The sequence below is a fragment of the Triturus cristatus genome, chromosome 9, assembly GCF_964204655.1.
Source record: "Triturus cristatus chromosome 9, aTriCri1.1, whole genome shotgun sequence".
Taxonomy (NCBI): domain Eukaryota; kingdom Metazoa; phylum Chordata; class Amphibia; order Caudata; family Salamandridae; genus Triturus; species Triturus cristatus.
Genome location: NC_140592.1, coordinates 901,755,109 through 901,768,463, shown reverse-complemented (window position 1 = coordinate 901,768,463; position 13,355 = coordinate 901,755,109). Strand labels below are relative to the sequence as shown.

At 45.9% G+C, this 13,355-nt stretch overlaps 1 protein-coding gene across 1 annotated transcript in view; it reads left to right on the top strand.

The window, feature by feature from the left end:
* PAPOLA (poly(A) polymerase alpha) overlaps nt 1-13,355 on the top strand; it is an 868,351-nt gene that overhangs the window by 266,543 nt on the left and 588,453 nt on the right. Inside the window, exon 11 of the mRNA XM_085626434.1 lies at nt 5,053-5,173. Within this exon, the coding sequence (XP_085482560.1) occupies nt 5,053-5,173 (121 nt within the window). The remainder of the gene's footprint in view (nt 1-5,052; nt 5,174-13,355) is intronic.

Below are 13,355 nucleotides of genomic sequence, written 5' to 3'. Positions count from 1 at the left end.
AGTGGTACCCCTGGTACCTAGGGCAGGGGTACTAAAGAGGGTCCCCTAAGAGCTACAGAATATATTTTGCCATTCTAATGGACCAAGCATCAAGCCCATGCAGGCTGCGTGACATGTTGTGTGCCATGTTGTGTTTTCAGTTTTTAGAGCACCATGTGTGACATGTCCATTAACACTGCATGTGAAATTTGTAAGTCACCCCTACAGCAGGCCTAACAGCCCTAAGGCAGGGTGCATTATATTACATGTGGAGGACATATCTTCATGAGGAGGTAGGCCCCTGTGCTGGACATTTCAATTACTCACGATACAAGTGAACAAGGAAGCCATTTTAAGGTACGTATTGGGCACTGGTCAACACGAGGTTGCCAGCTAAATAATGGTTTCACTGAAACCTATGGTGTTTGGAATCAAACACATTGTACTAATAAAACCACACTGATTCCAGTGATAGTGATAGATTTATCAATACATGCACCCAGAGGGTACCTTTAGAGCAGGTGTCTCCAACCTTTTTTGTAGTGAGAGCTACTTCTGACCAGTGAAAGTCATCATGAGCTACTAAAGGCCAAGCAACTCGTACATTGTTCCCAAAGACCCCCTACACCCAGCTTTGTTGACTTTAAGCCTAATTTCCATGGAGCCAGATACTATGTGTGGTCCAAATACTTGGAGTTCCCTAGCTAGAATCAGTGATGGTTTTCACCCGATTTGTTGCCACCGTGTTTCAAGAACTTTTAATTGTATATGGTCACCAAAATAATTACAATACAGCTCAAATAAAAACAAATGGGAAAATCAATTTTTATTTTTTATTTTTTAAATCTTTATTTACACATCGAATATACACAGTCATGGGCCTACAACCGCATGGGCCGGCCGCTAATGTAGAGAAAAGGGAGGAAGACAATAATACAGCAGTCATAAGAGCCGGAGCGAGCCGCACGCATAACTGCTGCAGCCGCCCACAACTGAACAGAGCACTACAGAAAGGTTTCTTATTGACTATTTTATAAAGAAAAACAACAAAAAGAAACTTATACCAGGCAAAAGAACTCCATTAACAGGGGCTTGCTCTCTCATGGGCGGGGGACAACAGCGACAACGCAGCCAATTACACAGTTATTCGTGTGAAAAAGGGGCAGGGGGGGCCGGGAAAGGATCGGTCATCAATCCCGCAAAGCGACCAGGAACATCAAAGTCAAGGGGACATCGTTACGTCTGGTGCGACCACCAAGGGGGGGGGCGCAGATATTCCCCCGATAGGAATTCCAGGGACCCCACATCTTACTCCATGCCCTAGGTTTGCCCCTGGCCACGTAAACCGTCTTCTCTTGGAACATGCACCAATCCATGTTTTCTTTCCATTTGGGAAAATCAATCTTAACTTCAGTACGGTACTACATGAGACCCTCTAATGCTGTGTAATCTGGTAGTTTCAGGTCGCAATTCTGAAGAAGTCGCCCAGATGTTATCAGTTTACTGAGCTGTTTATCATTTTCCATCCCCTTCTACGATCCCAGGCTTCCCATCTGAAGTGACAGATTACAGAATGTAATGAGAATAAAGGGCCTAGCAGAGGTTATAGCCTGGAATAGACAGTCTATAATTGTCTTCCCCACCTTTAATCATGAAAATGTCTTAATTTCTTGGAAGTCTTGTAAGTATCTCTGAGCATTATAATTGTGATTCTTTGTCCTTCTTTAACCTTATTTGAAGTGTTTTCCACATGGGCAACAAAAACCTTCCAGGCCTGACATTAGCACAAATTCAAACTGCAAATGGTTCTCATTCAAATGACGTTGGACTGTTCAGCAACACTATATCAATACGATGTTGGGAATTGATCTGAAAGCCTCAAATAGGAAAATATAATGTTCCGTGTTATTACAGTTAGTGCATGTATTAGGGAACGATATTAAGCATTTATTATGAATTAATTCATGGGATAATAGCTGAAAGCCTAAAATAGAAAAGTGGAATGTTGTTCGGTGTTATTCTTATAACAGTTAGTGCCCTTTCTAAGAAAAGATAAATAAAAATTCTTTTTTTGACGTGATTCACAAGAAAAAATGTTTCTTTCCCTAGCAAGTGCACTAACTGCTAGAATAACACAGAGCGACATTCTACTTTTTTTATTTTAGGCTTTCAGCTACTATTTTATGAAACACACCAAAATAAATAATGCACATCATCTCTTCCTTGCAAGTGCGCTAACTGTAATAACACAGAACATTACTCTTTCCTATTTTCAAGACGAGTCATGTTTGTTAGTAAGGCAAAACGATTACAGTGACCAGTTAAAACAAATCAGCTTTCCTTGCCCTTCCTGCCCCACTCTTAAAGAAAGGTTAAGTGAAATCCAGCTTTTTAAATAAAATTTTCTGAAAAAGCGACAGCAGTCCCAATAACGTACCTAGGAATCGCTTGAGGGAAAGCCCGTCCTGCTCTCTGGAGTCCGATGACAGGACTCTGGCAGGAGTCTGGCTGTGTCCTGGGGGCTGCTATCAGACACTTTCCAAGCCCCACAGTCGCTGCCCCATGCCAAGACTCTGGTGCCCGGGTGCTGCGAGGGAAGGCGTGTGCTTGAATGCTCAGGCCCTAGAAAACGGCCTGGCAGAGTCTGAGAAAGTTGTTGCTGCACGGAACCCAGGTGTCTCCAAGCGCGGTTCTGTGCACATTGAGACAGGTGGCGCTGCTGGGTTAAATTAAATAATGAAGAAGCCTGCGCACAAAAAAAAAATTATCTTTACAACGGAAAAAAAAGTGCTACTTGTTTAAATTTTAAAATCTAAACATTTAACTACTTTTCCCCCCAAAACAAGGCTGTGAGCAACAGAAGGTGATCGGCGAGCTACCAGTAGGTCGCGATCGACTGGTTGGAGATACCTGCTTTAGAGGTACCCCAGAAAACCTACCAACCTGTAGTGTGTGGGCTGACTGGGCCTGTCCAGCCCTCCACCACTGACATGTGTCTGACCCCCTGGAGTTGAGTCCATGCTCTTTGAGGTCTAAAACAAAGTCTGCTCTGGCAGGAGGTGTTGCCACTATCTCCTAGCAGCATTTCTAGTTATCTGCATATCGAGGCAGGAGACTTCTAAGGCCTCACCGCCTATAATATGCAACCATGGCTTCCCCCAGACAGGGGACATGCCACCCAGGGGCCCCTTTGGCACCAGGACAGGTTGGGAAATTTGCTAGTCGGGAGGTGTGTTCTCCCTCAGGGTAGTACCACCTTTAAGGTGAAGTGAACCCCACTAGGGAAATTCCACTATTTCTTTTTGGTGGAATTATTCCTCCGGTTCAGAGTTAGGCCTACTTGCCCCAGGGAGTGGTCATATAGAGGTTGTAGTCACCCTAAAGGTAGGTAGCCCATTGGCTAGTACCTGACACTCACCGTAAATCCCCTAAAGGTTTGTGTCACCCCTGATGCCAGGACTTCAGATTCAACAGACACAAAGGAGTGGACAAAGAAGACTGTTGATCTGAGAGCAGAGGAGCAACGACGGATTTGGCGCCAAGCCTGTCTGCTGCACCCGACCCTCCAGACCGGACCCTCATGGAGAAATAGACTCATCCTGCTGCTGTGTGGACTCCGAAGAAACCCGGAGGGCTGCCAGTGCTTTGCAAAGCGCCAGGGAACTCCCTTAAAGTAGAAGAGCTACTTAGCTGCAGCCACCAAAGAAGCAAGGTCTGGTTCACCTTCCTGCTGCTTACCGGGACTTTTGACTCTGCAGCTGCCCAGGATGAGGTTGCTGTGCTCCCACAGGTCAGATCCGTTCTCCCTCCTAGTGTGGGGATGCCAGGACTGACCGGACATGCACAGCATCAAAACCTGGGGTACCAGACCCCTTGCAGCAACCAAGGCTTGTGTCCAGCCGAGTAAAACTGACCTGCACATCGGGGACTTCGGTACAGTGAGACCCACATCGAGAGTGGACCAGCTGTCCTGTTTGCCTCTCTTCTGCATAACCGAGACCAAGAAAGCCTCTGAACGCCACTACCCAACATCTCAAAGTGCTTCTGCACCCACGTCCCATGGCTTGAGTCCGAAGGAGTTGACAGTGCCAACAGGGTCTCAAGACCCTCAAAGGCTGAGCCCACCTATGGTTTGCCTAGACTGGCCTCCCAGTCACTGCCTACAGCCTCTTCCTGCAGGCCCCCTTGATCGTGGGCGTCTCCTACAGTGCAGACTCGACTACTAAAGACCGCACTGCACCCGAGCCTGAGGCGAAGTGGACCAACTGTGTTTTATATGCCTGAGCATCTCCTGGAGCAAAAAAATATTGTGCGTTTAACCAGACTGGCATTATAGTCCCAGCTTGCAGCTGCTTTCTTTTGGAACCCTTCCCCATTAAAGTGAACGGGGCACCTGACGCCGAAACAATCCTCTGCACCCGGACGCCCCAGATCCTCCCAAAGTGACCTGTTGGTGTTGCCACGCCTCATAGTCACCTTAAGTCCATGGGAAGGGTCCAGTACGTCGATCAGCACCTGACTACAGTATGTTTTTCCCCCATAGGAAAACCTTTCCGCTCAAACAGAAATTTTGAAACCTGTAAAAATTAATAACTTGAAAATTACTAACCTTATTCCGATCTTGGTATCAAAATTCATATAGAAATCTGTGCAGTTTTTATAAATTGGTGTTAGATTTCTTTGAGTGTCTCTCACTGCCTTTGTGTGTGCAATAAGTGCTTAGCACTACCCTCTTAAAGGCCTAACTGCTCGTCCACGCTATCACAAAAGAGGGCATTTGGGTTATTTGTTTCTCTGTCAGCCAACTGGGGTGTTCCTGGACGCTTTATATAGTGGACCAAAAGGAAGTGCACAGTGTAAAGAGCCCGCATCCTACAGGAACCAGTACTACAAGTAACTAACATTTTCTTATATCAAATTCTTTAAAAACCATGGTTCATTCTTTTGAAAGAGTGATGTGATGTAGGACTATTGTGAAAGTTTTCTAGGTACATCTTTAAGGGAGCTTGTCATACTCTGATACTGCTGAGCATATGAATGTTCCTAGTATCTAAATTATTCCCTTTTCTTTAGGTGAATCCCAGCGATAGGTATCATCTTATGCCTATAATTACTCCAGCTTACCCACAGCAGAACTCTACCTACAACGTGTCAGTTTCTACACGGATGGTCATGGTTGAGGAGTTTAAGCAAGGTAAATATGCATTTTATAGCAAAAGTTCTATGCAGTTTAAGATTGCTTCCTGGCATTTGTATATTAGTAAAAAGAAAACTGTATTAGCTATTTGATATTTATTTTGATTAGTTTGTGAAGCCAGGCTTGTATAAATTCCCATTAGTCCTAAGACTTGCATAACATTGTTACAAGATTGGGAGCAGCTATTTGTAAATTGTCATGCCAATTTTGTGCACATACCAGTCCTCGCTCTTCACCATTCTTGACCCCTTTGAGACCGTTATAAATGCAATTTCTTCCTATCTATTTGGGCAGTGTTTTTTTTCATGACCTCTACCTGAAATTTGTTTTAACAATCTGCAGAGTTCTGTGTATACCCTTCATTTGCAGTGTAACTGTTCGAGCTGAGGATTTTTGGCATGTCTCTTCATACACTCTGTATTTAAAATGTTCAAAGCCTAGCCCTTTTATCGCCGTAATGGCATCCAAGTTCTGCCACTTACTTAAAAGCCATGATATAGTCTATATAGTCTTAACCACCTAAGGACAATAGATTATTGAGGGAATTAGTAAATAAATTAGTTAATATAATAACCTTAAAGTAAGTCAAAGGAGAGACTTAAGGTTGGAACAAGTGTCTCTGAAAGTGGACAGACAGAATTGGGCAGATAACCGAGTACAGGATTAGTAGGCATACAAAAGACACACATTTGATGTGTTTTGATATTGTTTTGGAAATACTCTTTGGCATGATGAAAGGTCACCGTTTTTGGTTCGTCCTGTTTGGAATTTCTCATTGATCTCAGGAACTAGAGAGTTGCCATTAGTGTGTGACCAGGTTTCCTTGCCTACTGAAGGTGGCAGGGTTTGCCCGAGATGTTATGTTATGTTATATAATTTGATATAGCGCACGGATGCCGCAGCAAAGTGGCGTCCCGGCGCTTTGGAGAATAGTAAACACAACACGACAGAAAAAAAATGGAAAAGATGGGCCTAGATTGTGGTTAAAAGGAAAGTTTTAAGTGCCTTTCTAAAAGGAAGCAACTTACCGTATGGGCAAAAGCAGGGGTTGGGGTTTTAGATTCATTAAATGGAAAGGACTGACATTTGTAATACATTTGGATTTAGGTAACCTAGTTGAAAAGGAAAGCGGAGAGACTTCAATGTAAACAGGTTTCTAACATGCAAAGTTTATTCTTCATTAGTTTTTTTGAAAATATTTGGGAGCTGTTGAAACATCCAGCAGCATGTCGAGGTGCAGACTGGCACGCTATTGTTGCGCCTGCTATGCACAGCTACCTGATTTTCTAAAGCATCTTTTACAGCACATGCTTGCAAGGTTTGCTGATTAACTAGACTGCTGAGATGCTCTGTGCAATAAGCTGGTGTCTCCACAACTAGAGAAGAAAAATACATTTTGAACTTCCATTAAATTAAAAAAAAAATATGGAAACAAGTGATAATTTCCCAAGGATTGACAGTAGCCAAGTTTTAAATAAAGTATATATCATAAAAGTGCATATCGTTTCATGCGCTTTGTGTGACGGGCATTTTGCCTCTCAGAAAACTGGTCAACTTCCACAGTTGGGAACCTAATATTCTCTCCTAATATTGTGTTCTTTTCTTTGTTATTGTTCCAAAGGTTTGAGAACTTAAATTGTCTTTCCAGTGTCTTCCATATGGTTTTTGCACCAGTTACATGGGGTGGTAACTCATCCCTTCAATATACGGTAAAGTCATTAGTAGGCTTAAACCTGTTGCAAGGTGTTTAGAGAAGTCGCGCACAATTTCTCACAGGTCCCTATTCAACTGTTTCATTCAATTTGGCTTGCTGAGGTGCCAAGTTCTTTCTGTGGTATCTCCTCTTCTGCTCCTAGGTGTCATCACTCTTGCTTAATTCTGAGTACTGGCAATTCTGTGAACCTTTTCCAACGCTGAGCTAAGCATTTGTTTTGACAGCTTAATGTCAGACTAACTTGCTTGTCTTTTCCTTAAAGTAATGCCCTATAGATAGGTTAGATGACTATTCTCCAGTGTGTGATGAACTCACATGTCCACATTTTGCTTAGTTATTTCCTTAACCCACCAATTATCTCAGACTGCATTATTTTGTATTTTTGAAAACATTCGTTATGCGCAAGCTAATTGAATGAGCTTCCTTATTATTTGTTCCTTTGCAGAATGTGTCGTAGATGACATACTGTGCATTCTCCTGCTACCTGGTTAGTGGTGTGGACTATTGCAAATTGCTTTTCTTGGAGTCTTTGTTTCATAATTGTGATGTCTTACCTGTTGTCACATCCCCTAAAATACACTTGCATGTATAGACTCCTCCATCGGGGTAGGAACACATGAGCTTATAACATCATAATCCATCCTAGACCACTATCCAACTACAGCAAATGGATGGCTGGGATAAGGAGGAGTAGTGAAGTACATTTCCACCAGAGGCAGTTTCTTAAGTGGAGGGAGAAGAAAGTGTGAGCAAAGGACCCCTAGTAAAAAGTCAAAATTCCTTGTCCTCCACTCTAGGAGTCTCTTGGACCCGGGATGAAGATCATGATCAGAAAGCTGATAGACTTTTAAATGTGTCACCAGCAAAGCTCGGGGATCGGACCTAAAATTCAGCATGTTCATTGACTCTGAATGACATCAAAAAGAGGATTGGGTTAAAAAACAAGACCTCACCTGGACATTAGAGAACCAGTCCTGTCCCTGCCGCCACAGTCCGCTATGAAGCAGAAACCTAATACATGCCCCCAAGACTATGGGAGGATGTGAAGAAGGGGTTTGATTTTGAAATCCATAAAAAAATCATTGGCAAGAATACAAGGAATCCTTTTTTACTTGAAGGCTCTGACAACTGCAGACCAATGTTGTGCACTGATTAATCAATTTCAACCCAGTAAATGGTCATATTGTTGCCTAACAACATTTAAAGAACCCTCTTCATGTCGAGACTACATGTAAGAAGCCCACACTTCCGTTTGACCAAGCAATTTCTAAAAAATGTGTTCGAGGCACATGAGCTGCAGATTATACACTGTGCATAGCTCGCCATCTGGTGTTGGGCCCGGATGTTTGCAGTTTGTTTTTCCTCTTGGAAAGTCTTTGGAAGTCACGAGTTCGGTGACTCCTTCTTTGGTTCGTATTGCGCATGGGCTTCGGCTCCATCCTCAGATTGTTTTTTTCCGCCATCAGGCTCGGATGTACTACTTTGCGCTCCGGTTCCGAACTTCCCAGTTCAACGATCGATGCAAAAATCCTCGCTCATCGAGCTTCTTCAGATAATAAATAATCTTACTCACCTTCTCTTCGGCACTTCTTCGATTCTGGTCGTCGACGGCAGCCTTCGGGCCTATTCCGGCTCCGGTCTCGGCTGATGGAAAGAACTCCCTTCAAGAAGTGCCCTCGATGTGGGTCCAAGTTTCCCCACACCGATCTTCATGAGGTGTGCAACCTCTGCCTCTCCCCAGAACACGAGGCCCGAGACTGTCCCCGCCTGCAAGGCTTTTCGCTCTAAAAAGACCATTCGTGATCGACGGGCGAGACGCAACATGGCGCACTCCTCGACCTCCGCTCCAGTCAACATCTTTGGAGACGACGTCTAAGCTCCGGGACAGCAGAACATCGAACAGGAGGACGACTACCTCGTCAGCGCTTCCGAGGCCGATGACTCAGATGTGGAGGACATCACCCCGGCGCAGCGGGTCGTGAGTACAATACCCCCTCCCACGCCGATACCAAAAAAGGCTTCGGTCACACCTTCGCCTCCGGGCCTAGGTAAGACCAAGGACACTGCTTCTCACACCCCGCCTTCAGGCCCGGTAAAGAAGCCTATTAAGCCTTCCGGCAGCTCGGGCTCGAGCCAGCCGACTACCGGTGCCGAAAAACACCCTTCGGCACCGAAGAAAAAATCGGCCTCCACCTCCACACCGAACCCGGCACCCAAGCCTTCGGTGTCGAAACCTGCTCCTCCGGCGCCGACCAAACATCACAAGACCCTCGGCACCGACACTCCCGTGCCGAGGCCTTCTTCGGCACCGACCAAAAAATCGGAGGTTCCAAAGAAGCACGGCTTAGATAAGCCTAAGAAGCCGTCGGCCCCGAAAACTTCGGCGCCGACCGAACAACCAGTGTCGCAGGAACTTTTCACACCGGATCCTCTGCAAAAAACACTCACCAAGGATCCAAAAACTGGACACTTGACATTGTCTTCAAAAAAGACACTTGGACAAACCAGTTCCACCTCCAAAGAGAAAGGACATTGCTACCTCTCCCTTCAGGGTGCCTTCCCCACCTCCTCCACCCTCTCCACCTCATCGTTCCCCCACCTTGTCTCCTGTCCCAGACGATTTGGGAGACCCTTATTATGATCCAGCAGATGTGCCACAAGACCCCACCCCTACTGGATCTCCAGACCCATGGGATGATTATAACAATCTGGACATCCCAGATGTCCCACAGGATGACCTTTACCCATCTAGGCCATCCCCACCTGAAGATTCCTTGGGCTTTCACCACTTGTTACAAAGGGCGGCACACTACCACGGGGTGGAGTTACATACTGACCGAGTGGAGGAAGATTTTCTCCTAGACACCTTTGACGATGCACATAGGTCTACTGCCATTCTACCTATGCTAAAGGGCGTAATTAAACATGCACCTGAGGTTTTTAAAGACCCAGTCAGGGCCAGGGTCCTAAACCCTCGTATAGAGAAGAAATACAAAGCCGCCCCCACAGACCCTTCATACATTAAAGACCCTGCACCATTGGATTCCCTAGTGGTATCTACAGCTAAGAAGCGCTCAAATTCTCAGGCGTCAGGCGAAGCACCACCACCTGACAAAGAGTCCAAGCTCCTAGACGCGTCAGGGAAGCGCACTGCGTCACAAGCTGCCAATATATGGCGTATCGCCAATACTCAAGCACTTTTGGCCCGATACGACAGGGCGCATTATGATGAGCTAGAGACCATCATGCACCATCTCCCTGAATAGTACAAGACTAGGGCTAATGAATTGATTCAAGAGGGAAAAACAATAACTAATACCTCGATACGCTGTGCCCTAGATGCAGCAATTACAGCCTTCAGGGCCATAAACACCAGTGTCCTTCTCCGTCGCCATGCCTGCCTCAGAGTTTCCGGGTTTAAACCGGAGGTACAAGCCTCTATATTAAACCACCCATTCGACCAAGATCATCTATTTGGCCCCAAAGTAGACGAAGCCCTCGAAAAGATGAAGAAAGATACAGACACGGCGAAATCCATGGGAGCCCTGCAGTCACATACTCCCAGGCGCTCCTTTCGCCGCTCTTCCTTTCGGGGCACGGGCAGAGGCTACTCCTCAGATAGTGCATCCACGTCCTACAAATCCCCTCCTCAATCTACCTTCACAAAGGGTTATCAAAGAGGCGGATACAGGGGCAATAATAATAAGGGCAGAGGCAAAACAAATACCGCCCGCTCTGCCACTCCTCCTGCCCAATGACTTTCCCCCGCTCCCTCCAGACCATTCCACTCCGGTCGGGGGCAGAATACAACATTTCCTTCACGTCTGGGAGACAATCACCTCAGACAGATGGGTGACACAAATTATTCAATCAGGGTATTGCCTAGAATTAACATCTACCCCCCCAAACATTCCACCCAGGCACAGCCCTATGTCTCAAGAACATACTGCGCTACTAACACAAGAGGTGATCTCCCTCCTGCAAAAAGGAGCAATAGAGCAGGTCCCCATAAATCAACAAAATTTAGGGGTCTACTACCTGTACTTTCTGATTCCAAAGACGGACGAGACTCTACGACCTATCCTAGATCTCAGACCTCTAAACACTTACATACATTCAGACCATTTTCACATGGTAACCCTTCAACAGGTTCTTCCACTCCTCTCCCAGAACGATTTTCTCACCACTCTGGACTTGAAAGACGCATACTTTCACATCCCAGTACACCAGTCTCACAGAAAGTACCTCAGATTTGTGGTGGACGGACAACACTACCAGTTCAAGGTGCTCCCGTTCGGGGTAACAGCACCAAGGATTTTCACCAAGTGCCTAGCAATAGTGGCTGCACACCTCAGAAGACCGCACATTCACGTCTTCCCGTATCTGGACGACTGGCTAATAAAAGCCACGTCCTACCCACAATGTGTGCAACATACCGCCGCTACGGTACAACTTCTTCACCAGCTAGGTTTCACGGTGAACCATCAAAAATCCCACCTGGTACCATCGCACACAAAACAATACCTCGGTGCCACCATAGACACCTCAAAAGCCATAGCCTATCCCAATCCTGCCAGGATTGCAAAAATACAGGCTCTGCGTCAAAAATTCCTATGTCAACACTCTCTCTCAGCACGAGTGTTTATGCAGTTCATAGGGATGATGGCCTCTTTCATCTTTATAGTGCCCCATGCAAGACTCCAAATGCGTCCACTCCAAGAGTGCTTAGCGCGCCAGTGGAACCAGGCCCAGGGACAACTGACAGATCTGGTGTTGGTAGACGGTCGCACCCATCGCTCTCTGCAGTGGTGGAACACCACAAACCTTTCCAGAGGTCGACCGTTCCTGGACCCGGTCCCACAAATAATCCTAACAGATGCATCGCTCTCCGGCTGGGGAGCTCATCTATTACATCTCACAGCACAGGGCACATGGACGCCGCAACAGAAGTTACTCCACATCAACCATCTGGAGTTACTGGCAATCTTCCTCGCCCTAAAATCCTTCCAGACGCAGATTTCAGGCAAGGCAGTCCTCATTCGCACAGACAACATGACTGCCATGTACTACATTCAAAAACAGGGGGGCACACACTCTCCACAGCTCTCTCAATTACCGCAGAGCAAATGGAGATGGGCAATTCCACAAAAGATCTTTCTCCTAGCCCAACACGTCCCAGGAGTCCCAAACACCGTGGCAGATCTGCTCAGCAGACAGGCGCAGCAGATCCACGAGTGGGAACTTCACCCACAAGTTCTTCACCCGTTCTTTCAGAAGTGGGGGCATCCACACATAGACCTATTCGCCACCCACGAAAACAAAAAATGCCCAAGCTTCGACGCCAGATATCCACACCCATTGTCCAAAGGCAATGCGATATGGATGAACTGGTCAAACAAACTTGCATACGCTTTTCCACCTCTCTCACTAATTCCATTAGTGGTGCGAAAGCTACAACAGCATTCCCGAACGCTGATCCTAATAGCGCCGACATGGGCCAGACAACCGTGGTACACCACACTGCTGGAACTCTCAGTAGTACCACACCAAAAGCTACACCTCTCACCATGCCTCCTAACCCGGAACCATGGAGAGATCAGGCACCCGCACCCAGCTCAGCTCAACCTTGCGATCTGGCTCCTGAGGTCCTAGAATTCGGATACCTTAACCTTCCCCCTGATTGCATGAACATTATCAGGGAAGCTAGACGCCCTACTACTAGAGCGTGCTATGCGGCAAAGTGGAAAAGATTTGTTGTTTACTGCCACAACAACACAATCAAGCCTTTAAATGTATCCATACAGCACATTATATGTTATTTACTCCATTTACAAAGTTGTAACCTAGCATATACTTCCATTCGGTTACACCTCGCTGCAATTGCTGCTTAGTTACAGAAGAGGCAGCACCTCTCACTTTTCAAAGTGCCTGCCATCAAAGCCTTTATGGAAGGCCTCAAAAGAGTAATTCCACCCAGAGTACCACCTTCACCTGTCTGGAACTTGAAAATAGTCCTCACACGGTTAATGGGAACCCCTTTCGAACCATTACATAAATGTGAGCTGCAATTCCTCACATGGAAAACAGCTTTCCTGGTAGCCATCACCTCCCTGAGAAGGGTCAGTGAAATACAAGCACTTACTATACAAGAACCTTTTCTCCAAATGCACCCGAACAAGGTTGTTCTCCGTACCAACCCAAAATTCCTACCCAAAGTCATCTCACCCTTTCATCTAAACCAATCGGTAGAATTATTGTTTTTTCTCGCAACCTCAAACTGTTGCAGAAAGGGCTCTACACACACTGGATGTTAAAAGGGCCTTACTTTACTACATCCAGAGAACACAAACTTTCAGAAAGACAAAGCAACTGTTTGTCTCTTTCTCTCCACCTCATAAAGGCAACCCCATCTCTAAATCATGGATAGCTGGGTGGATTGTAAAATGCATACAGATTTGCTACCAC